The sequence below is a fragment of the Macrobrachium rosenbergii genome, chromosome 52 (assembly GCF_040412425.1).
Source record: "Macrobrachium rosenbergii isolate ZJJX-2024 chromosome 52, ASM4041242v1, whole genome shotgun sequence".
Classification (NCBI taxonomy): domain Eukaryota; kingdom Metazoa; phylum Arthropoda; class Malacostraca; order Decapoda; family Palaemonidae; genus Macrobrachium; species Macrobrachium rosenbergii.
The window spans coordinates 315,428-342,592 of record NC_089792.1 but is presented as its reverse complement, the minus strand read 5'-3'; the positions used below and the strand labels follow the sequence as shown (position 1 = coordinate 342,592).

Sequence of the window (27,165 nt, the reverse complement as noted above, 5' to 3'; positions counted from 1 at the left end):
TTCCGGAGACATTTGTAAACAAACCGGGTGGAAGTTGCCATTCGTAAGTTTTTATTCTTATTTTATTCAAATCTTTTTCGTATATTTATTTAAACGCGCATAATAGCTTGAAATTAATTTAATATACCATTAATTTTTAATTCAGTGTGATTTTATACCTTTTTGTAAGATTTCTTTCAATATACACGGGGTTATAATCGTTTATGCAATGAATGCTGGCAACTCTCCCTGATGACAGCCAATGGCTCCCTTAGTCAAGAATACACGCCACTAAAATTATTTTATTTAAAATTTAAAATAATTTAATAATAATACGCTTTCGTTTACGATAACTAAAAGTGCAATGAGTTGAGTAATTAATGAACAAATGAGTTAGCATCTGCTACACGTAAAACGTATGTGTATAATTTATATAACTTCACCAAGCCAAAACGACGAATCATACAACTGCCGACCCTAATCTGACTCTTGACTTTTTTTTTTTTTCTAGTTCATCATGGACACAATGATGCAGTTCATCATTGACTTAATAATGCACTTCATCATAGACACAATAAGCCAGTTCATACTAGACATAATTATGCAGTTCGTCATGGACATGATAATGTACTGGAGATGCGACATTTTTTTTTTTCATTATACGGCAAAGTCCACCTCTGCAATTCAAATTCTCTTACTACTCCCTTGTCCAGTCTTTCCTATAAGTTTATGTATGAAATCCTTATTGTGCATGAAAAGATTTCCATTTTATCCTCTCTCTCTCTCTCTCTCTCTCTCTCTCTCTCTCTCTCTCTCTCTCTCTCTCTCTCTCTAATCCACGTACTTATATATATATATATATATATATATATATATATATATATATATATATATATATATATATATATATGTGTGTGTGTGTGTGTGTGTGTGTGTGTGTGTGTGTGTGTGTGGATCTGAGAGAGAGAGAAGGAGAGAGAGAGAAAGATCTTGCTGATATAATAGGAATCTTTTCATGCATTATAAGGTTTCAGACAAATACCTATGGGAAAGATTGGGTGAATCTAGGTGTGCCATGTATGCATGTATATATATTACATACACGTATATATACACAATACATGTGGGCTTTGAGTGTCTCAGGTCCCAATCCCGTCGATAATTCCCGTCGAGTTAAGTTTTATTCTGCCATGATAGTGCGCCTAGATCTGAAGCAATGTTCAAGAAGGAGGTTTTGTCACAAACCTAGGTCTTAGGCTAGGCTACCTAACTGAACTAGACTATTTATCAAAGAAATTAAAGTTGCTATAACTAATTTAAAGTCAACACACAGCGGAAGCATAATATGTTCTCAATAATTCCCATCGGGTTGAGTTGAATTCTGCCATTACAGAGCACCCTGATTCTGAAGCAACGTTCAAGAACATGACCTTGTCAAACGCCTAGGCCTAGGCCTAGGCTAGGCTGCCTAGCTGAGCTAGGCTATTTATAAAAGAAATTCAGTTGGTATAACTAAACTAAGTTAACTATCTGAGCTAGGCTATTTATAAAAGAAATTAAAGTTGCTATAACTAATCTAAAGTCCACACACACACACACACACTTAGCTGAAGCATAATATTCTTGATGATTAATTAACACCTTGCTCCTGGGTGGGAACTTTCAGCGATGGCCGCTTAGTTTAACTCGTTTGATTACCTCATAAATCCCCCTTTCCCAACAACCAACCCCCCCCCACCCTTCCCCTCACACGCACACCTCGATAGCACGATTCCCACATCAATTTCACAAGGACAGTTGACCTTATTGCTCTAATTTACATTTCAGTTCCGGCATATTCTGTGTGGGTCTTCAACATTACTACTGTCTCTCTTGTACCCATCTATCTGCCTATCTATCTATCTATCTATCTATCTATCTGTCTATTTATCCATCTATCTATCTATCCATCTATCTATCTATATATATATATATACATATACATATAGATAGATATTTTTACATATATTTGTCTAGCCCTCCCAACAGCTGACTTGCATCTTAATACATATTTATCTGTTTATCAATTTATTTTTTCTTTTTTAATAAGTGAGGTCTCGTCTTCCTGTATTTCTTTTTACCTCCTCTTACTTCTTCCTAATGATAATAATAATAATAATAATAATAATAATAATAATAATAATAATAATAATAATATCCTTTTCAGTTTCTTTGGCAGGCATAACTTTTACCTATTGAGATTTTGTTCTGTGTATTGTTCTGTATTCATAAATCAATTTCATACTTTCTAAATATACCTATCTTTATGCTTCGTTCACCAGCTTTTCCCTAACAGTTTGGAGGGGGGGGGACTAGGATTGAAAGCTGATGAAATTCATGCTAAGATAGAAAGATAGAAGCTTATTGACCACATATACAGTTATTAAAATTACAAGTTCTTGACTATGGTCCACCAAAAGACATATAAAAATATACATATAAATCTCTAGATTAAATTAAAATGAAAATAACATCTCAACTAGAACACGTGAAAATATTATATAATATAATATTTGCAGCATTCTAATTTTTACATATCAAACTTTAATAAGTTTATAACCATTTAAGCAGAACCTTAACTAATTCCTGCGACCATCACTTTCTTCTACAAAACATGAAACTGAAATTATATATATATATATATATATATATATATATATATATATATATATATATATATATATATATATATATATATATATATAACTCATGCATTTTGTAGAGTCTCCACATTTCCTGCATCTAATTTTCTTACCATCAGTTCAACCTTTATTTGACAATTATCTGAGGAGACTGAATAGACCAGAACATAGAATTTAGGCCAAACGCCAAGCCATGGGACCTAAGAGGTCATTCAGCGCTGAAAGGGATATCGACTGCAAAAAGGTCTGAAAGGTGTAACAGGAGGAAAACCTCGCAGCTGCCCCTACGAAACAATTGTTAGGAGGGGTGGATAGTGAGGTAGGAAGAAAGGTAATACAAACGGAGGTACAGCAAAAAAAAAAGAATGAAAGGGGTTGCAGCTAGGGGCCGAAGGAACGCTGCAAAGACTCCTAAGTGGGAGCGTTGGCCAGAGGCTCATGGAATGAAGGAATTAGCTGCTACGGGAATATTTTAGCTGAGTTAGAGAGGAACAAAATACCAGGAGAGAAGGTAACTTGGTTGTAATACGAGAGAGAAGTCAAAAATGCTAATTTCATTTTTCTCGATGGATTTTAGCCACATGTAAGAGGAAACAGTTGAGAGTCAATGACATTAGACTATTGCAACTCGTCTTTGCATAGAAATTTTGAGCACTATGACATTTAGTTTTGTGGGATACAGTAATATTAAGATGGAAGACATGCTAGAAGCTTGTGACGCCAGTTTTAATAGGCCTGATCAATCAGTCAGCATGCTAGAAGCCATATTGGCAGTTCGGAGAGAGTGTTTAGGTCAACAGAGGAGGGAACTCTTGCAATATTGCTGCAATGTCTTACTGTTGTATTACATATCTATTGAAAAATTTTTGGACATATATTTTTTTAGTCATCCAAGCAGGATTCCAGTGCCTTGTTGACAGCTCAAGTAACGGGGGGGGGGGATGGGGGGGGGCTTTGTCGAATCAAGGGATTGTTGTATTTCGGATTATCTGAGGTCGTCCAAGTTTCACGACTTGCAACGTATTTAAGTATATGTATATATGTTATATATATACATATATATATAATATATATATTTATATATACATACATACATATATATATATATATACATATGTATATATACATGGACTGCGTCATAGGGAAGAAACATGTATTGTACGTGTGTACGTGTGCGTGTGTGAGTGTGTGTGCGTGTGTATGTGTGTGAAGGCGAGCGCGCAAAACGAACTGCGCACAGGTGTCCTCTTACCGTCAGCCACTCTTTTTGTAAATATATTCACACCTGGCGTGCTTTGAACAAGTGGTCACTTTAAAAATAGTTAATGGTGTTTTCACACCTGAGGGTAAAATGGTTTTAAAAAATAATTGAATTCAGAATTGCACCGCAGCTGTGGGCTCGCATGAGGGTGCCAACCCTTCCTTACCTTGAACCACAAAGAATCGCCAATGGAATCCCAGAAGTTCAGAACACTATAGTTCCTAATTCACACACTTTTCATGCATCATCCGACTTTAAAGTAACTATAGGTTTTATTTCTTCAAGTTGTTGCGAAGAGGTTTTGCTTCTTAATGTTTATAGACAAAATATATAGATCATTCAGTCCTTCCGCTCAGGAAATAAGCAATTATAAGGAAAATATTATATGCTTCTGTAGAATGCAGTATGGAGTGAATTTTGGAGTCAGCTAAGGACCAAATTCTAATTCAGCACTGTATTGCACAAACCATGTCGTATTTTGCACAATCACAAATAAAATGAACACTCACAAATGAAATGACAATCACAAATGAAATGAACAGTCGCAAATGAAATGACAATCACAAATAAAGTGAACAATCATAAATAAAAATGAAATGACAATCACAAATGGAAATGACAGTCACAAATGAAATGAACAATCGCAAATAAAAATGAAGATGAGACTCACAACTGAAATGACAATCACAATTAAAATGAACAATCACATGACAATCACAAATGACATGACAATCACAAATGACATGACAATCACAAATAAAATGAACAATCACAGATAAAAATGAAGATGACTATCACAAATGAAATGACAATCACAAAAAAATGACCAATCATAAATAAAAATTAAATGACAATCACAAATGAAATGAACAATCACAAATAATAATGAAATGACAATCACAAATAAAGTGACAATCACAGATAAAAATGAAGACGACAATCACAAATAAAAAAAAATGAAATGACACAAATGAAATGACAATCACAAATGAAATGACATTCATAAATAAAGTGACAATCACAAATAAAAATGAAGATAAGAATCACAAATGAAATAACAATCACAAACGAAATGACAATCACAAATAGAATGACAATCATAAATGAAATTAAATGACAATCACAAATAAAAACACAATCACAAATAAAATGACAATCACAAATAAAATGACAATCACAAATAAAAGGAAGATGAAACCGAAAATTTAATCTAGATTTTTAAAGTACAAAATAAACGTATAAAATGAAATTTTTTTTTTTTGCTTACTAAAAAATCTAATCTACCAATAAAGACAATTTGATTTTATTAAAAACTGCCAAGTGTACCGCAAATTTGGAAATTACCAAATTATCTTTTATTTTCAAATGTAATTCAGTTAATCAACATATGATAAAGCATTAAATGGATAACTACAACTCAAGTGTCAGCCTTATTTCTAATAATTACATTAAGAGTATTTTTTAAAAAATACTTTTAACACTGTTTTTAAAAGCAAGGTCTGCCGGCAATTTATTGCAAATCGAACAGCTAAGAAATAAACAGTTTCAGAATGGACGGACATTTGAAAAAACACTTAAAATTGAAGAACAAATATATTTAGGATTGAACTGAATATACAATTTAGACCAGAGGCCAAGCACTGGGACCTATGAGGTCATTCAACGCTGAAACGGAAACTGACAGTAAAAGGTTTGAAAGGTGTAATAGGAGGAAAACCTCAAAGCACTATGAATCAATTGCTAGGAGAGGGTTGAGGACAGTACGATGAATGAAAAGAGATTATGAACGGAGGTACAATGATAGGAATGAAAGGAGTTGAAGCTACGGAAAATCATCAGAACTAAGAAAAAAATATTAATTTAGAAAATATCTAGCGCCAGACAGAAATATTCGCATCCACAACCATCGTGACAGATGGTGGAGGGCTTGTTCTCTCTCCTGTCGAATACAGGTCGTCTTTCCTTGAATGTTGCACGAATCTCAGTGATACAGGTCCCCAACCTTCTTATGCAGGCGACGAGAACAACGAGATTATTATTATTATTATTATTATTATTATTATTATTATTAATCAGAAAGTACACACAAAAATAAGAGATCTCATACATGAAAAAAGAAAAATATATTAATAAATTAATAAATAGATAAAACCGTATTAAATGCAAGGAGACTAGCATTAGGGTGGTAATAACAGGTTGATCATTTGTAACATAAAGCCGAACACCATGTAATGTCATTAACAGTTCGATATTGCGTTCGTTCCCAGAGCATTAAAAAAAAAAAATGGGCCTGAGTTGGAAAACTTTCCATCGCTACTTCTTCGCTTTATCTAGAACAGCTCCTGTGGGCGAGAGAGAGAGAGAGAGAGAGAGAGAGAGAGAGAGAGAGAGAGAGAGAGAGAGAGAGAGAGAGAAATTCCTTCTAAATCTGAATCGTCTCCATGATGTAAGTAATGCAAAATGTGAGAGAGAAATGAGAGAGAGAGAGAGAGAGAGAGAGAGAGAGAGATGAATTCCTTCTAAATCTGAATTGTTTCCATGATGGAAGTCAGCAAAATACGCAGGAAAAGAGAGAGAGAGAGAGAGAGAGAGAGAGAGAGAGAGAGAGAGAGAGAGAGAGCGATAAATTCCTTCTAAATCTGAATTTGGTCTCTATGATGGAAATCAGCAAAATATGTAAAATGAGAGAGAGAGAGAGAGAGAGAGAGAGAGAGAGAGAGAGAGAGAGAGAGAGAGAGACATTCATGTTGAGCTAGCTTAGGTATTGTTTATTACTAGTTCTGAATTGCGTCTTCCATACTTCTACAATATGATGCCAATTACACGCCAACATGGAATGTTTGCCATTTTATCATATAGCGTTTCCTTTACAGAACTATTCTGACCTACATAATACATTATTTACAACTACACATTCTTTAAGAAAATCCCAAATTCGTAAGCTGAGATTTGCAAACCTATGAAGAGATTTTTCGCCGAAAGAGTTGACACGATTTCACACAAGCTCTCGGATCAAATAGGCAGACGACTCATTTTAAATACGCTGAATCTTTTTACCGAAAACCCTGTTAAGATCATTTAAAAACTAAATGTAACTCCATTCAGATTTTATGGTGCTATTTAGTTTTACTTCCATTGTGCTGCTGTGACAGATTTCCCGAGGAACTTTGGAGAGGAATTTGAACTTTGGAGAAACTGAATGGGTCAGTGCTAGGTAGAAGATTCCTCAGTGTCAGACTCATTAAATATGTCTTTTGTCCTCTCCTCTAGAGCAGGTACGTTGACCAGTTCCAATGCAACGCCCCTTTGTCCCATCTTCTTCTTCTGAATAAAAATAATAATAATAATAATGTGGTACCAAATACTTGCATTATTTCATTCAAGAACAGACTAAATCTCCATGTGAACCTTTTTCTTCATTTATTCAGGGGATTGAAATGAACGAATTCATCGATTGAAAAGCAATGAAAAAAAAAAAAAAAGAGTCCTTATTGCGCCTGTCAATTGCACACTTGTTGTTACCCCTCCCCCCTGGAATATCAAACTACCCCAAGGGGGTAATTTAGCCCCAATCTGCCACGGCTTCTTCAAACAAAGCATAAAACCCTGATCTCGCAGGTGTTGCCGACAATTAACTGTAGCTCCGCCTTCAGGTGACGTCAGGAGGCTAAAACGCAATTTCTAATAATTCCCCTTCCAAATCTATTTTTATTTCACGCAGGGTTTAAAACAAAGGCCCTCCCTCCCCCACACCTTCTCGGCAATGTCTATTTATCAATTTATTTTTTCTTTAATACCTTAGTTTTACCAGACCACTGAGCTGATTAATAGCTCTCCTAGGGCTGGCCGCCCGAAGGATTAGACTTATTTTACGTGGCTAAGAACCAGTTGGTTACTTAGCGACGGGACCTACGGCTTATTGTGGAATCCGAACCACATTATAGCGAGAAATTAATGTCTATCACCAGAAATAAATTCCTCTAACTCTTCATCAGCCGGCCGCGGGAATTGAACTCCGGCCCATCGAGTGACAGTCTGAAGCTCAAGCGATTCGGCCAACAAAGGGCTTCCATATGAATGAGTTTCATCTTTTGGTTAATAATAATAATAATAATAATAATAATAATAATAATAATAATAATAATAATAATAATAATCCTTTAACTTTCTCAGCTGTCTAAGATGTCCTTATTCCTATAATCGCAGTTTTCAGACGCGAACTTACAGAGTACCTTTCATCCTAATCTTCAGCAAATGATATTTCATGAGGCTTTTAAAAATAAACATTGGAAATTGGGAAATTTCTCATCGATTTCCTGATATTCCACTGAATGCGTTGACATTCTTACTGATTGTTGCATTTTAAAATGCAAAGAGTTTATATATATATATATATATATATATATATATATATATATATATATATATATATATATATATATATATATATACTAAAAGGACCTCATTCAAACTGGATGGTATCTAACGGAGTTTTTATTCAGGAAAAGTTACAGGCTTTCTTGGACAAACAGTCCACATTGTCAAGTATCCGTTAGATACCATCCAGTTTGAATGAGGTCCTGTTAGTAATTCTACTAATGCACAGAACAATTGTGTATGTGATAAATTATATATATATATATATATATATATATATATATATATATATATATATATATATATATATATAACCATTTTATATATACATTTTATATATATCAATCTTTCGTGTCAGTTTTTTTTTTATTTATTTTGTCGTTGCCATTGAATGCTCTTTCTCAACCCTTGAGAAGAAGAAGAAGAAGAAGAACCCGGATATATTCTTAATATACTGTACAACAAGTGTCATAATGTTCTCGGGAGTCAGGTCATTCTCATAGGTGTCATTTTGCTATAATCCTGTGTTTTGATCCAGTTTAGCCAGTCTGTTAGGAACGGTGTTCTTGACACACAGACATTACGGTAAGGGTGCAATGGAAAGGTCGGGTAATTTCGAATTAACCGATAAACACACACACATATAATATATATATATATATATATGTGTGTGTGTGTGTGTGTATGAATATATATATATATATATATATATATATATATATATATATATATATATATATACACATATATATAGTTATTTGACGATTCACATTTCACCCCTGAAATTATTCAGTCTAAAACGACCGCAATTCTATAAAAGGCGTAAACTAGCCTCTCCGCCTCCGACCTTTTGAAAGTATAAAAACAAATAAAAAGAAATATGGAACAAATCTTCCTATAAAACAATGACAAGGGAAAAGGAAAACATTCTTATCCGTCTATTAATTTATTAATTATTTTTTTTCTTTTTAAATAAGAGATCTCTTTCTCTATTTCCCGTTACTTCTTCCTAATGAACACCATAATATTCTTTGGAAGCTTGAATCTCAAGTCAATGGCTCTTTTGGTGGGTTTGTTCCATATGAATAGGTTTCACTTTCTGAATAATAATAATAATAATAATAATAATAATAATAATAATAATAATAATAATAATAATAATAATAATAATAATAATAATAATAAGTTTTCAGTCAATATGTTTGCTAAAGAAGAATCTTTTTCTTACTGTTAAAACCCATTTCAAGGATACTGTTCTATGGGGGATCGGGGAAATCTCGGGGTTCATTTGAACGATTCGTAACCGAAGTCTTCTGTCAGTTTTCTAAGACACTTTTTGTCGCAGTGGAAAGCATCATTTCACGAGAATAAGACACGGGACCGTTTTGAAATGCAGAACAACTTCCTTTTCGTGCAATTTAGGGATGGTGTTACTTCTGGTGCAGTGAGTCACTGGAGTGAAATATTTTTCAAAGGTTTTATTGACATCGACTTAGACTGATTCAGTACCGTTCTTGTGTTTTCCCCTCTGCTAATTCCTTGATCTAAACATTTTCAAAAAAGTTAGATAAAATTATAAATGCTCTATTTATTCTTGCGGAAGTTGTTTACACTTTGAGCGCTTAAAAAATGATTTTGGGGGTATTCTAAAAACTCATAAAAGCATTTTAATTTTTTTATCTAACTTTAAGGGGTCACATTTGCGTTCATTAAGAGCTCCTGAGGTTTTATTTTTTACGTTATTTGAGAATGAGCATAAAACAACTCATTTGCCTTCAGCTCAACAGTATGAAATTCAGACAGAACAGATTTTAAAGTTACCACGAAATAATCCTGTAATTTTATTTGCTATAACCGCTTCATCACGAGGAACAAAGACAGTCTAGGACAGGACCATTTGTCGATCGTTCCAAGGCCAATGTACACGTGCAAAACAATGCAATTATGATTATCAACCCCACAAAAGTTTCCCCCCCCCCGCCAACCCCTCACTCACGCCAACGAAAATGCTCAGCGGCCGCCCCACGTGACTTCCCCAGGGCCACAATTGTGCCAGAGCTCTGAAGGTCAACCCTTGCAGTGCAGAAGGGCTACAAAACCGCAGCACAGGGCATACCGTCGTCAGTCGAGTGATTCCTCGCCTTCTCCGAAGAACCGAAGAAGAACCGAAGCTCCCCCTCTGAGTCCAGCCGGATCAGTCAAGCCGTTCTTCTTCTTCTTCTTCATCTTCTTCTTCTTCTTCTTCTTCTTCGTCGTCGTCGCTGCAACAATGGAGGTTTCGAGCGTTTGGGTGGTCCTCGCGACCCTGCTAGCTTCTGCCTGCGTCTGTCAGGTAGTATTTTTCTTATTTTTTTATTTTGTCTGTCTGTCTGTCTGTCTGTCCGTCACTTTTAGTAAAGAACTCTTCTTCTCATATACCGTCCAGTTCTGTAGCCAGGAAGATCGAATAAGAGTTGATTTCGAACTGTTTAAATTTAAAAGATGTTTACGTTTATTTTGAAATGGGTAAAAAAAAAGATTATTAAGCTTAGAATTAATACTTTGAAGGTCTCGACTGAGAGAGAGAGAGAGAGAGAGAGAGAGAGAGAGAGAGAGAGAGAGATTTGTCCCCTTCTGTTCAATACTAACTATTCACTTACTTTAGACAGTTACTCAATTACTTTAGCCAGTTACACAGTTACTCAGTTACTTTAGCCCGTTAATCAATTATTTTTGTGAACTTAATATCATTTTTGGTGTTTGATTCGACAATGCAAAAAGCACTTTGAATAAAATGTTAAGAATATACAAATCCGCCATTGTCAAGCTTTCAACAATGTCTTTACTTCTAAACATTCTGAACTCAGTTGTTAAAATATCAGAAAAGAAAGAGAAGAAGTTTGAGAAAACTTCTCCAGATCCAAGAAACTTTTTTGTCAGTTCTCAAAGTTAAGTTTTGAAAGTCTTGGCAAAATTTTTGTCAGTTCTCAAAGTTAAGTTTTGAAAGTCTTGGCAAAATTTTTTGTCAGTTCTCAAAGTCAAGTTTTGAAAGTCTTGGCAAAATTTTTGTCAGTTCTCAAAGTTAAGTTTTGAAAGTCTTGGCAAAATTTTTGTCAGTTCTCAAAGTTAAGTTTTGAAAGTCTTGGCAAAATTTTTGTCAGTTCTCAAAGTCAAGTTTTGAAAGTCTTGGCAAAATTTTTGTCAGTTCTCAAAGTCAAGTTTTGAAAGTCTTGGCAAAATTTTTGTCAGTTCTCAAAGTTAAGTTTTGAAAGTCTTGGCAAAATTTTTGTCAGTTCTCAAAGTCAAGTTTTGAAAGTCTTGGCAAAATTTTTGTCAGTTCTCAAAGTTAAGTTTTGAAAGTCTTGGCAAAATTTTTGTCAGTTCTCAAAGTCAAGTTTTGAAAGTCTTGGCAAAATTTTTGTCAGTTCTCAAAGTCAAGTTTTGAAAGTCTTGGCAAAATTGATAACTTGATTTTTTCACTAAATCGCTGCAAAAAACGTCAAAGCTTTAACCTCTGTGACTTGTGTTTAACTCATACTGCTGTTTCAATAGTCCTGATCCCCCTTACTGTACCTCTTTTCATATTCTCTTTCTTCCATCTTACTCTCCATCTTTTTCTAACAATTGAGTCATAGTGCAACTGCTTTGAGGTTTTCCTCCTGTTACACCTTTCAAACCTTTTGCTGTCAATTTCCATTTCAGCGCTGAATGACCTCATAGGTGCCAGTGCTTGGCCTTTGGCCTAAATTCTACATTCAGTTCAATTCAGTTCAATTCAATTCAACTGTCCTGATAATGTTCAGAAGTAAAGGCACTGTTGAAAGCTTGATAGTGGCGGATTTTAATATTCTTAACATTCTATTAGTCCATTTGTAATGTCGAATCAAACCAAAAATGATATTAAGTTCACAAAAGTACTTGAATAACTGTCTAAAAGAACTGTGCATCTGGCTAAAGTAACTGTGTAACTGGCTAAAGTAACTGTGTAACCGGTTAAAATAATTGAGTGGTTGTCTACAGTAAGCGAAGAGTAAGTGACTATCTAAAGTATGTCAATAGTTAGAAACTGTCTAAAGTAAGTGAATAGTCAGTAACTGTCTAAAGTATGTGAATAGTTAGTAACTGTCTAAAGCATGTGAATAATTAGAAACTGTCTAAAAGTAAGTGAATAGTTAGTAGCTGTCTAAAGTAACTGAATAGTTAGTAACTGTCTAAAGTAACTGAATAGTTAGTAACTGTCTAAAGTAACTGAATAGTTAGTAACTGTCTAAAGTAACTGAATAGTTAGTAACTGTCTAAAGTAAGTGAATAGTTATTATTGCACAGAGGGAGGCAAATAAAAATCTGACTCTAAACACAATCAAATAATTACGTAGGTATGGGTTTCTCTCTCTCTCTCTCTCTCTCTCTCTCTCTCTCTCTCTCTCTCTCTCTCTCTCTCTCTCTCAGATATTCTAACTTCTTTTTAGAAGACAGCCGGTAGCCTTGGTGTAGATTTGTCTTATATCATTTTTTTTAGTTTCATAAATAAAAAATACTGAGAATATAACTGTGTCACATATTGTATACGTTTACAAGCCTATTATTCTGTTCATTTAGCTCGAGACAGCAGCTGTTTGAATACCAAGTGAGGCTAATTTTTATTTATTATTGTCATTAATATTTTTTTTTTTTTTGTATTCCAGGGTCAAGGTACGTAAACCTGTAGTCTCTAGTGACATCAGTGCAACTCCGAGACAAATCTGTAAGTCAAGCCATGCTAACTTCTCATTTTTTTTTTTTTTCGGTTTGCCTCTCTACGCCCACAAGAAACCTTCTCTTAAAAGAGACACTCATTTATTTATATGTCATCGGAACACGAGTGAATCTATCAATTCTCATAGTGCTTGAAATACGGCAGAGTGGGAATGGTCACAATAATGGGGCGGAGTGACGTTCTTTTCCAAATGAGGGTGGTTTATTTTTAGAGTGCCTTGTGATATATTTATACATATATGTATATATATATATTTGTATGTATATATATACATATATATATATATATACACATACATATATATATATATGTGTGTGTGTGTGCATATATATATAATATATATACTGTCCAGCCAGTATACATTCGCATTTATTTGTATTTATAGACTGAGATTCACTAATGCCTCACTATTTATAGACTGAGATTCACTGTCCTCACTATATATAGGCTGAGATTCACGAATGTCCTCACAGCTAACATATTTTCCTTCAAAGTCAAGTATGTACTTATTAGCATTTAGTGGAAATGTGCATTTGAACCAAGCATCCACTGGGATAATCGGTTACGGGACCAATAACAGAGAACCCACTGGGAAGTGGTATTACTGGTAACCGTCTTGCTGCCGTCCTTAGGTACTTGTATTTAAGAGGACCGTCGTGCAAAACTTGCTCATATACATAACTCCGGCTTTTTACTTGTTAACATCGAAATGATGAATGTGAGAGCCTTTACAAATGCCATATCAGTCCTTTCCTCTCACCTTGGGATGTTGGGAGTTTCTTATAAAAAATATCCGACTTTCCCCAAGTTTCAATATTCGGGAATAAACACGCATTCTTCCAGTCGACCTCAATTCAGGAAGTTATTTTCAGTCACTCATTCCCAGATTTTAACTCCATAAAATATGATCGAGATTCAAAGAGGTTCACTTTGACACTGATGCACTTTTCAAATTGATGTTGAAATTGGTAAGTGTCAAATGGAAACTCCTTCTTTGTCCCATATCGACATGGCTTTGTCTAGTGCTCATATTCTCAATGTTCCACTTGATGTAATGACACACTTAAAGGAGAACTGCTACTGTTACATAATATCACTTTCAGGATGTCCAGCAACTGCCAAGTGTGACAATTTGGGAGGTAGTTGCGTGGCCACCGGTAGTTGCAGCGGAATTAGTTATGACGCTTGCGGCTCAGGGTGCACCTGCTGTATTCCTGGTGAGTGCGTTTCCTTAACCAATGCTTCAAGTCAATACCTGTTCGAAAGTTGGTACATCTAGCTGAAGAATCACTGATAAAGTCGGCGATCCAGAAATATGTCCTCTAAGCCTTCACGCAACAAAAGCTGCATCAGGACAACAAAGATTTTCTCTTAACTGGAGAGTTTCATCTATGTTTCTTCTCTCTCACCGTTTTTGGCAAAATTGTAAATGGATGTTTGAAGCAGACTAGAATACTGCATGTAATGTACAAAACTCTCCTTGTGCTTACAAACACTGAAATCTTTTTTCAAAACAGACACACACACACACACACATTTTTTGAATTCCTGTTGTTTCCTTTCATTGCACGCCTATATCATCTAATACCTCATCATCTTTTCAGATAATGGAATTGTACCAGGTTACCGGCTTGTGAATATTTTGCAGGGACGTGCCTCCATCTTGAAGATTCATGCAAGTGCCCAGGCATTCTCGAACCCAGTACATGCCTTGGAACCAACTGTACCTGTTGCATGTATGGTAAGTAAAATCTTCAATCATATTTTTAGATGTAAAAATTTGTTGTGGAGAATTATCCATTGACTACTCATATACATATATATATATATATATATATATATATATATATATATATATATATATATATACAGGTAGTCCCTGGTTATTGGCAATCTGGGAATCGGTGCCGATCTCCAGTTATCGGCACTGATCCCCTGTTATTGGTGCCGATAACCGGATATCAGCACTGTGCTATTACCACCAATTTTTGGTTATCATCATGCTGTCAGGAACGGAACCCCGCTGATAACCGGGGGACTGCCTATATATACATACACACACACATATATATATATATATATATATATATATATATATATATATATATATATATATATATATATATTCTTCATTCTTCATTCTGTAATGCAGTTAATTATTAAAGTGATAACTTTGAAACAACAACACTGACAAACACTTGTCTTCCTTTAACGACCAAAAGGTTGCCCTTGACGTCACGACTGTGCAGCTCTTGGAGGCTATTGCTTCCGGACAGACGGTCCTCACGTGTGCGGAGGCGAAGTTCTCGACTTATGCATCTATGATGTCTGTAAATGTTGCGTGGATCCTCAATGCCCACGCGGGCAGGGGCACGCGTACGCTTATGGTCACCGTAGCTGTGCAGCTGGTGGTCCTGGTCAGGGTAACGGTCAGGGTAATGGTAACGGTAATGGTCAAGGCAACGGTAACGGTAACGGTAAGAAAGATTCTTATTTTCTTGACGTTTGTTATGAGAGGAACCTCTGCCTAAATTTTTCTTGTTCCAGAAGTCATGTTTTTGAAGCCTATGATCTTATCTTTTTCAGGAAACGCCCAAGGATCTGCAGGAGCAGCTGCAGCACCACCGGCAAAAGGTTAACCTTTGCAAACAGAGGAAAGAAAATGGGCGTTGTCTCCTACTAGTGGTCCAAGGCTATTCTAAGATGAGGAAGATTGAGTCATTAAGAATCATAGTTTGATTGAAGACATTCTTTTCATGATAATCATAAATTTTAAACTCTTGTGAAATAGTAAGCTGTAAATCATTCTGCAAATAAATAGCAAGCATTGTACCTCCTTATGATTTCATTCCTACTCTTATCCTCAAAGTGTGTCAAAAGACTTCTCTATACAGGTTAGTTTATACTAGATTTCTTTTTTTTACATAATTTGGTGTTGCTCTGTATACATGGGAATATAAATAAGACTTGATCACTGAAGTCACACAAAAAATTGGACAATTCAAGGGCTATCCCAACTGAAACCAGTCCAGTTACAAAACAGAGGTGATCTGGAAATTCTGTCAAAGATATTTTCCCATTATTACAGAACGTTTTGTGTATCCAAAGTTCTTGATACAAAGTAGATAGGCTGTCCTTGTGTGACAGCTCTGATAGAAGTCAAAATAAGAAATACGACTTATGGTACCAATGTATCTTATTCAGTGCTAAGGTGTTCAAGAACTTCATCAAGATCACAGTATTATCTTTCGTCAAGAAAATCCAAGATCTGAACAAACCATTACAAGCAAGTTATTCCTTTGCTAAACAATGTAACTGAGCACCTATCTAATTTCCTGGGTTGAGATAATATGGGAATCCAGACCAACCACCAAATGAACAACTAAAACAGAATGCTAATGCTGACGTCAGGCAGAAACTACGATATAATGAGAGATGTAAATGGGTTTCCTAGGCTGAGTTTAATTAAAGCATGAACTTATTACTGATTCCCAATTTTTACAGTTGGCTAGAGGTTTGTGATTTCTAGAAGAGAAATGTTTGTGGAATCTCCCAATTACCTGTGTTGGTTTTCACTGGGATTCATTATCACACATTACTGAGTCTTTGTCGTATCTACCTCCTAATTATTTTCCTTCCCTGTTCACATGTCAATACTGAAGCTTTTTTTACTTTAGGATAAGGCCTTTTTTTTTTCTTAATTCGTTTCAGTTCTTCTATATATATATATATATATATATATATATATATATATATATATATATATATATATATATATATATATATATATATATATATATATATATATATATATATATATTATACACTGTTACACAAGGTTGGAGAAAAACTGCTGTAACAAGGTTGGAGACTGCTACATCGAATAAAAACACGTGAAAACGCAATAAAACAAAGAGGGCCGAGCCTTTAACCTAAAACTTACATGAAATAAAAATTTTGCAAATAATGTCAATCTGGTTTGTGTGTTTTACAAGAACGAAATTACAATTCTACCTTCACAGAAACACAGAAACACAAACAATCTACCAACTTGAACGCAAAATTACATGAGCTGAATTGAACTGAATACAGAATTCAGGGCAAAGGCCGAGCACTGGGACTTATTAGGTCATTCAGCACTGAAATGGAAATTGGCAGTAAAGGTTTGAAAGGTGTAACCGTCTGCAGTTGCACCATGAGATCATTGTCAAAAGGGGTGGATGGCGAGATGGAAGAAAGAGAATGTGAAAGGAAATAAGTCTTAGGTCTTCATGAAACCTGTTTCGAAATGTGACACATTGTGACACATTTATTTTAAATATATATGAATAAATAAAAATATATATAAATATATATACATATGTGTACTGTATATATAAATACTAGATATATATATATATATATATATATATATATATATATATATATATATATATATTATATATATATATATATATATATATATCAGTATATGATGGAAAACCCAGCCAAACTGCAGATAAAATGAAAAGCTTGTCAACATGTATATCAGAATTCCACATGAACTTTTCAATGACCAATCCACACACACACACACACACACACACACACATATATATATATATATATATATATATATATATATATATATATATATATATATATATATATATATATATGTGTGTGTACATAATAGTATCATACGTATGCGTGCATATGAATACACATGCACAAGCAAACACATACAAACATACACACATGTATATATGTATGTATGTTTGCGTGTGCATGTGCGTTCATATGCACACATATGTATAATACCCATTATATACATATATCTATTTGTGTGTGTGGGTGTGTATGTGTATATTGGTCATTGAAAAGTTCAATGAGTATACTGTTAGACCTCCAAAAAGTATATTATGGTGTTAGACTAAGCCTAGCCAAAGCAATAACTTCTCATCAGTATTATAATGAATGAGAGTTCAACATATCCATAAAATATTATAGGGAATAAAATAAAAGGTTTTAGTGGTTCCTATCAAAAGTTTTATTTTTCAATACAGCAGCTTAACAAAAGAAAGCTTAAGTTTAAAGGTAACAAAAGACAATGGTTAAATATTTGAGAAAATAAAAGATCCCTCGTTTGCTTTATGGCTGAAAATGACATTTCTCCTGAGTTTCCTTCTACGTAAAGTGGCCATCCTTTCTGCCATGTTCAAATCATGATGAGCCTCTTGCTCAGACGTTGATGTTGACCCGTAGAATCCCCACCGGCAGTCTCTTCGAGCCAGAAGCCAGCTTCCACAGGACACAAGCCATGGTCACGAACAAGAGAACAGAGAGTCTTGGAGAACACACTCAGGCAAACTCTGGTTACAGCCCTGAGACACCAGGAGAACAGTTTCCCCACGCCCCTCCTCCTCAGAGCCGATAATTCAATCACTAGCTGGACATACCATCGAAAGATGAACCAATTGGACGCTGACGCATCTTCGTCCCGATCCTGGAGCTCTCTCGGTTCATCCAGTGGCGATGGTGGCGCAGGAGACGGTGCCAGAGCTCTTGGCACTGCAGACGAAAATGAGGAAAGAGTCGATCGAGGTTCAACCAGAATACCTTCGGTGCTGCCACTCCAGAGCAGGTCTGGTTCGTCGTCATCCTCTTGTTTAATCTGCATCCCTGAGTCAGGTTTAGCTGGAGTACGGCCAGTGTTGGGACGCCAGGGCAGGTCTGGTTCGTCGTCATCCTCTTGTTTAATCTGCATTCCTGAGTCAGGTTTAGCTGGAGTACCGTCAGTGCTAGGACGCCAGGGCAGGTCTGATTCGTCGTCATCCTCTTGTTTAATCCGCATTCCTGAGTCAGGTTTAGCTGGAGTACCGTCAGTGCTAGGACGCCAGGGCAGGTCTGATTTCATCTGCATTCCCGACTCAGGTTTAACTGGAGCACCGCCAGTTTTGGGATGCCTGGGCAGGTTTGTTTTGGTGTCTTCCTCGAGTTTGCTACGCATTATTGGCCCTGGCTCTTCGGGTGGGAATGCCTTCCTTGAACCCTTCGGGTCGATAAAACGATATCTCCCGCAGGTGCATTTGCCATGCCACTTCCCATACCTCAGTTGGTTCATGCAACTGGGACACAAATGGGCTTGAGTGCTCCTGGCAACAAAGACTGCTTTACTCTCCTCGTCCAGTCCCTTCTGCGGGTAGAGCACATATCTTGGAGAATTCATCCTCAGTGACGATACAAGGTACGATGTCTTGTGGATCAGCAGCCATTGTCTTCAATATATAGGTGGCCTCCTCCTCTTTCACAGCAAATTTATGGGAATTTTTCTTTTCATTTTTAATCACACAGACCAGAAGGAAAATTCGCAAAAATGTAGAAACTTTGCAACCTTCTGGATAAAAGATCTTTGGACTCCAAGCTCTCCTGTGTCATACAAGTCTATTGTCTATGTTCAGGGATCTTGTTATTGTGAAGCAGTTGTCTTCGTAGTTGAGACAGCATTGTCGTCTCTCTGCGACAGTGGTTCTCACCCTGGGGGCCACGAGTCCTGTAGAAAAATGAAAAATTCTTTAAATATATTCGTTATTCTCTTAACAAGAGTCACTAAGAAGCAGTGTCAAGTATCTCACTAATTCATTCCCAAAAGAATAAAAGTACCCCTTCTCTTTCTCTTCTTATTTTCATAGATGCAAGGGGGCGTGGAGGGAAGGACCAACTCTTAGAGGGGGCGTGGCACTAAAAGGGTTAAGAACCACTGCTCTACGTGCACTAGAACGCATATGGAATGACCTCTCTCTTTCGCTTTCAACCGGGATAAACGGTTGAAAACCTTGAGTGGATAAATTCACTTAGTTGAGTAAAACTTATGACTTGAGTGTGTTTTTCTGATCACAATTCACACTTAGCTCAGGATATATATATATATATATATATATATATATATATATATATATATATATATATATATATATATATATATATATATTATATATATATAATATATATATATAAATACATATACACAACGTCAGTGACATTGTCAAGTCTCTCATTTCATATGAAATTCTGATATTCATGTTGACAAGGTCCTCATTTTATTTGCAGTTCGGTTGGGTTTTCCATCTTATACTGATGCGCTCTAGGAGGATGACAAGTGTGTTGTGAGACGGTTTGTTCTTGTGGAAAGAACGGGAGTATGAAAGGTTGGTGTAAAAAGAGCAAACACTAAGAATGTGTTTTTATTACCGGAATACTTTGGAAAAGTTAGCGCAGGGAGTTTGACGCTGCTTGGCCTGGTGTTGTTGTGTGCGTGAGTGCGTGTGTGTGTGTGATAATGAATCCCAGTGAAAACCAACGCAGTTAATTGGGATATTCCACAACCCAGGATACTAGACAGATGCCCAGTTACATTATTCAGTAAAGGAACAACCTGCTTTTAATGGTTTGTTCAAATCTTGGATGTACTTGACTAAAGATAGTACTGTGATCTTGATGAAGTTCTTGAACACCTTAGCACAGAATAAGATACATTGGTACCATTAGTCGTATTTCTTATTTTGACTTCTGTCAGTGCCGTCGCAAAAGGACAGCCTGCTTTGTATCAAGAACTTTGGATACATAAAATGTTCCGTAATGATGGAAAAATATCTTGGACAGAATTTCCAGTTCACTTCTGTTTTGTAACTGGACTGGTTTCAGTTGGGATAGCCCTTGAATTGTCCAATTTTTGCTGTGACTTCAGTGATCAACAGTATTCCTTATAATTATTCTCATGTATACATGGGAACACCAAATTATGTAAAAAAAAAAAAACTAGTATAAATTAACCTGAATAGAGATGCCTTTTAACACTTCAAGTATAAGAGTAGGAATGAAATCATAAGAAGGTACAATGCTTGCTATTTATTTGCAGAATGATTTACAGCTTAATATTTCACAAGAGTTTAAAATTTATGATTATGAAAAGAGTGTTTTCAATCAAATTATGATTCTTAATGACTCAATCTTCCTCATCTTAGAGTAGCCTTGGACCACTAGTAGGGGACAACGTCCGTTTTCTTTCCTCTGGTTGCAAAGGTTAATCTTTTACCGATGGAGCTGAAGCTGCTCCTGGAGATTCTTGGACGCTTCCTGAAAAAGATAAGACCATAGGCTTCAAAAACATGACTTCTGGAACAAGAAAAATTTAGGTATTTTTCTTAAAAATACGCAGCATCCATCACCATGCTACTTTGATTAGCCTCTTGGGAGGATTTTCATATTGTGAGCAGGCGATATTTACCTATCAAGTCTGATCGAAATCAGTCAAAAAGGGGGGTGAAAAAAAAAAGACTAAAAAGAGCAGTAATAACAACAAAAGCAATTACATACGTCATGCACAAATGGTAACGATCGAAGAGGGGATCCTAAATGCATGATAAGATGAATAAACTAGTGTTATGAATGTCGAGGCCTAACAGAACAAGGAAAACGAAGAGGGATGGGTGAGGAGTGGGAGTTAAACCTGGGGGAAGTGTTAAGATGCAGAGTATGAAAAATAGAAGCCTATGCAGTCACTGGTGAACAGCTCAGAGTATTTAGTGGTGTGGCTAAACAGTCTCTTTTAAATCACAGAGGTCCCTCTCATAACAAACATCAAGAAAATCAGAAATTTTCTTACCATTACTGCTACTGTTGCCAAGGGCCTTGAGGCAGGACTTCCTACTGCGTCGTCAGCAGGAGCAAGGGGCTTGAACGGGACTTCCTCCTGTAAGGCTACCAAAGACACGGGCCCAAGCGGCACGTGTCTCTCTTTTGTTGCCAGAAGCAGAGGCTTGAGCAAATGTTCCTACTTTTTGGCCAAAACCCCGACCATAACCATAAGCGTGACCAATACCCTGACTTTTAGCCTTTCCATTACCCTGACCCTGACCGTTGCCTTGACCATGACCGTGAGGGGGGCATTGAGGATTCACACAACATTTACAGATACCAAAGTAGCATAAGTCCAAGACATCTCCTTCGCACACGTAGGGACCGTCTGTTCGGAAGCAGTAGCCCCCAGCAGCTGTGCAGTCGTACGTCGTAGGGCAACCTTTGGTCGTTGAAGGAAGACAAGTGTTTGTCAGTGTTGTTGTTTCAAAGTTGTCACGTGAATAATTAACTTCATGCTCTTACATTACAGAATGAAGAATATATATAATATATATATATATATATATATATATATATATATATATATATATATATATATATATATATATATATATATATATATATATATATTACAGTACAAATTACTGATGATCGGTTCATAACTTGATCTGGAACAACAGATTACAAGCAGTTACCCACAAACACACATTTCATATATATATATATATATATATATATATATATATATATATATATATATATATATATATATACATATGGTTATAATTATTTTAGAACGTGACTCGTTCATCAAACATTACCACAGGTGAAAAAATAAGACACGGGGTGTAGGTTCTGACCGGTTTCGACTTTATTTCCAAGCCACTGACGTCATTGGCTTGGAAATAAAGTCGAAAACTAATCCAGGGCCTACACCCCGTCCTAATATATATATATATATATATATATATATATATATATATATATATATATATATATATATATATATATATATATATATATATCTCACACCGTTAACAGAATCCACAGACCTGTCTTTTCAGGGGAGGAAAGTTTAAAGAGTCAGATTAAACAGTCAAAATCTATGCCACAGGAATTAGCTGCTACGCAGGCGGCTTGCCGCTCTTTAAAGATGCGAGATTCCTAAGGACTTGAGGTCGAGCAGAAATACTGGCTGAGGCTAACTCAACACAAAAGGCAGGGTTACTATCCGCCCCCCAACTTCCTAGACTTTACTGAAGGTGGAAATACAGGACGCACACTCGCTTGTGTAACAGTGCTAGAAACAAACTTCCAGCTCACTTTGGGAACGAACTCGGGATTCTCAAATGAAAGGCAAGGGCTCTGCCGACTGACTCGCAGGAAGAAGCCTTGGAAGAAGTTGAAATCTAAGTACTTCTGTACCCGGGCCATTACTCGAACAGGTTACCATCTGCACACCGGAGGGTTTTACCCAACTTCCCGATCCACTCCTTCCATTTGAGTCCCGGGTTCGATCCCGATGCGAGTTAGAAATTCACACTGCGAGTAGTCAGTGGATAATTCTCCGCAACAAATTTTTACATCAAAGATTCCGACTGAAGATTTACTCACTATACGAGCAACAGGTGCAGTCGGTTCCAAGGCAGTAATAGGGTAGAGAACGCCTGGGCACTTGCTCGAGTCGTCAAGATGGATGCATACCCGCCAAAATCCGCACAATCCTGTAACGCGGCACAAGTACCATTATCTGGAAAGATGACGAGATATTAGATGATATACATATACAGGTATATATATACAGTATATGCATGTACGTGTATATATATATATATATATATATATATATATATATATATATATATATATATATATATATATATATATATATATATATATATAATATATATATATAACATGCATTATTTAAATATATATATGCACATATATATATATATTCAATTGTACCAGAAACGGTGCGAGAGAAGAAGCGAAGCTGAAACTCTCCAGTTAAGGGAAAATCTTTGTTGTCCTGATGCAGCTTTTGTTGCGTGAAGGCTTAGAGGACATATTTCTGGATCGCCGACGTTATCAGTGATTCTTCAGCTAGATATACCAACTTTCGAACAGGTAATGACTTCAAGCATTGGTTAAGGAAACGCACTCACCAGGAATACAGCAGGTGCACCCTGAGCCGCAAGCGCCATAGCTAATTCCGCCGCAGCTACCGGTGGCCACGCAAGTACCTCCCAAATTGTCACACTCGGTCGTTGCTGAGCATCCTGAAAATGATATTATGTAACAGTAGCAGTTCTCCTTTAACTGTGTCATTACATTGAGTGAAATATTGAGAGTATGAGCACGTAAATTTATATTCATATATGTATATATATATATATATATATATATATATATATATATATATATATATATATATATATATAGATATACTGAAAATAGATATATGTATATGTATATATATATATAATGTATATATATGTATATATATATATATATCAGAAGGCACTCTAAAAATAAACCACCCTCATTAGGAAAAGAATGTTACTCTTCCATCACTGTGATCATTCTCACCCTGCCTTATTTCAAGCACTGTGAGAATTTATGGATTCACTTTTCCGATACCATATAACTAAATGGGTGTCTATTTTAAGAGAAGGTTTCTTGTGGGCGAAGAGAGGCACGCCAGGAAAAGACCGATAAGTTAGCATGGTGGCTCGACTTACAGTTTTGTCTCGGATGTCCTTAGAGACTACAGGTTTACATACCTTGACCCTGCAATAATAAAAAATAAAAAATTAGCCTCACATGGTATTCAAACAGTTACTGCCTCAAACTGAATGGACGGAATAATAAGCCTGTAAATGTATACAATATGTGACACAAATATATTCTCAGTATTTATCATCCATGAAACTAAAGAAAATGATATTCGACAAATCTACACCAAGGCTACCGGCTGTCTTTTAAAAAGAAATTAGAATATCTAAAGAGAGAGAGAGAGAGAGAGAGAGAGAGAGAGAGAGAGAGAGAGAGAGAGAGAGAACCCAAGCCTAAATATTTATTTGGCTGTGTTTAGAGTCAGGTTTTTATTCGTCTCCTTTTGTTCAGTATTAACTATTCACTTACTTTAGACAGTTACTTAATTACTTTAGCCCGTTACACAGTTACTTCAGACAGCTATCCAATTACTTTTGTGAACTTGATATCATTTTCGGTTGTTTGATTTGAAATTACAAAATGGACTTTGAACAGAATGTCAAGAATTTTAAAATCCTCCACTGTCAAGCTTTCAACAATGTCTTCTGAACATTATCAGGACAACTGAGACAGCATTATGAGTTAAACACAAGTCACAGAGGGTACAGCTTTGACGTTTTTGCAGCGAGTTAGTGAAAAAATGTCACTAAGTTATCAATTTTACCAAGATTTTCAAAAGTTGACTTTGAGATGAGATAGAAAGTTTCTAGGACCCTGAGAATTTTTCTCAAATTTTTTTTTCTGTTCTGATATTTTGAAAACAATTGAGTTCAAAATGTTTAGAGTAAAGGCATTGTTGGAAGCTTGATATTGGCGGATTTTCATGTTCTTAACATTCTATTTCAAGTTTATTTTGTACTGTCAGATCAAACACCCAAAAATTAGATCAAGTTCACAAAAGTAATTGAATAACTGGCTAAAGTAACTGTGTAACTGGCTAAAATAACTGAGTAGCTGTAAAGTAAGTGAATAGTTAGTAACTGTCTAAAGTAAGTGAATAGTTAGTATCGAACAGAAGGAAATAAATAAAAACCCGATACTAAACACAATCAAATAATTATGTAGGTATGGTCTCTCTCTCTCTCTCTCTCTCTCTCTCTCTCTCTCTCTCTCTCTCTCTCTCTCTCTCTAAGTCAAACCTTCAAAGTTTTAATTCTAAGCTCAATAGTCTTTCACAAACGCTTCAATTTTTTTACCCATTTGAAAACAAACGTAAACATCTTTTAAATTTACACAGTTCAAAATCAACTCTTATTCGATTTTCCTGCCTACAGAACTGGACGGTATATGAGGAGAAGAGTTCTTTACTAAAAGTGACAGACAGACAGACAGACAGACAGACAAAATAAAAAAATAAGAAAAATACTACCTGACAGACGCAGGCAGAAGCTAGCAGGGTCGCGAGGACCACCCAAACCCTCGAAACCTCCATCGTTGGAGCGACGACGACGAAGAAGAGGAAGAAGAAGAAGAAGATGAAGAAGAAGAAGAAGAACGGCTTGACTGATCCGGCTGGACTCAGAGGGGGAGCTTCGGTTCTTCTTCGGTTCTTCGGAGAAGGCGAGGAATCACTCTCGACTGACGACGGTATGCCCTGTGCTGCGGTTTTTGTAGCCCTTCTGCACTGCAAGGGTTGACCTTCAGAGCTCTGGCACAATTGTGGCCCTGGGGAAGTCACGTGGGGCGGCCGCTGAGCATTTTCCCTGGCGTGAGTGAGGGGTTGGCGGGGGAACTTTTTGTGGGGTTGATAATCATAATTGCATTGTTTGCACGTGTACACTGGCCTTGGAACGATCGACAAATGGTCCTGTTCTAGACTGTCTTTGTTCCTCGTGATGAAGCGGTTATAGCAAATAAAATTACAGGATTATTTCGTGGTAACTTTAAAATCTGTTCTGTCTGAATTTCATACTGTTGAGCTGAAGGCATATGAGTTGTTTTATGCTCATTCTCAAATAACGTAAAAAAATAAAACCTGAGCAGCTCTTAATGAACGCAAATGTGACCCCTTAAAGTTAAAAAAAAATTAAAATGCTTTTATGAGTTTTTAGAATACCCCCAACATAATTTATTAATGCGCTCAAAATGTAAGCAACTTCCGCAAGAATAAATCGAACACTTATAATCTTATCTAACTTTTTGAAAATGTATAGATCAAGGAATTGACAGAGGGAAAACACAAGAACGGTACTGAATCAGTCTAAGTCGATGTCAATAAAACCTTTGAAAAATATTTCACTCCAATGACCCACTGCACCAGAAGTAACACCATCCCTAAATTGCACGAAAAGGAAGTTGTTCTGTATTTCAAAATGGTCCCGTGTCTTATTCTCGTGAAATGATGCTTTCCACTGCGACGACAAAAAATATCTTAGGAAATTGGCAGAAGGCTTCGGTTACGAATCATTCAAATGATCCCCGAGACTTCTCCGATCCCCCATAGAACAATGATATCTTTGAAAATGGTTTTAACATTAAGAAAAGGATGTTTTTTTTTAGCAAACATATTGACTGAAAACTTTTATTATTATTATTATTATTATTATTATTATTATTATTATTATTATTATTATTATTATTATTATTATTATTATTATTTATTATTATTATTCAGAAAATGAGACTATTCATATGGAAATACAGAATGGGATCTTTTATCTAAAAAGAAAAATATATTAATAAATTAATGAATAGATAAGTACAGTATGTATATATATACACAGTATATATATATC

The 27,165-nt window shown here is 35.8% G+C and overlaps 1 protein-coding gene and 1 long non-coding RNA gene across 2 annotated transcripts; one reads left to right on the top strand and one right to left on the bottom strand.

Moving 5' to 3' along the window:
• Positions 1-14,042: 14,042 nt before the first annotated feature.
• Positions 14,043-15,865, top strand: LOC136833835 (uncharacterized). The gene is made up of 4 exons (XM_067096135.1): positions 14,043-14,250; positions 14,638-14,774; positions 15,256-15,510; positions 15,620-15,865. The coding sequence occupies exons 1-4, from the start codon at positions 14,043-14,045 to the stop codon at positions 15,770-15,772; spliced, it is 753 nt and encodes a 250-aa protein (XP_066952236.1). The 3' UTR covers positions 15,773-15,865.
• Positions 15,866-20,907: 5,042 nt separating this feature from the next.
• On the bottom strand, positions 20,908-23,945 carry LOC136833871 (uncharacterized). Its single transcript, XR_010851604.1, has 4 exons — positions 23,821-23,945; positions 23,267-23,402; positions 21,678-22,091; positions 20,908-21,148 (listed from the first exon to the last, which is right to left on the bottom strand). It is a non-coding gene; the product is annotated as an uncharacterized lncRNA (long non-coding RNA).
• Between the last annotated feature and the right edge of the window lie 3,220 nt (positions 23,946-27,165).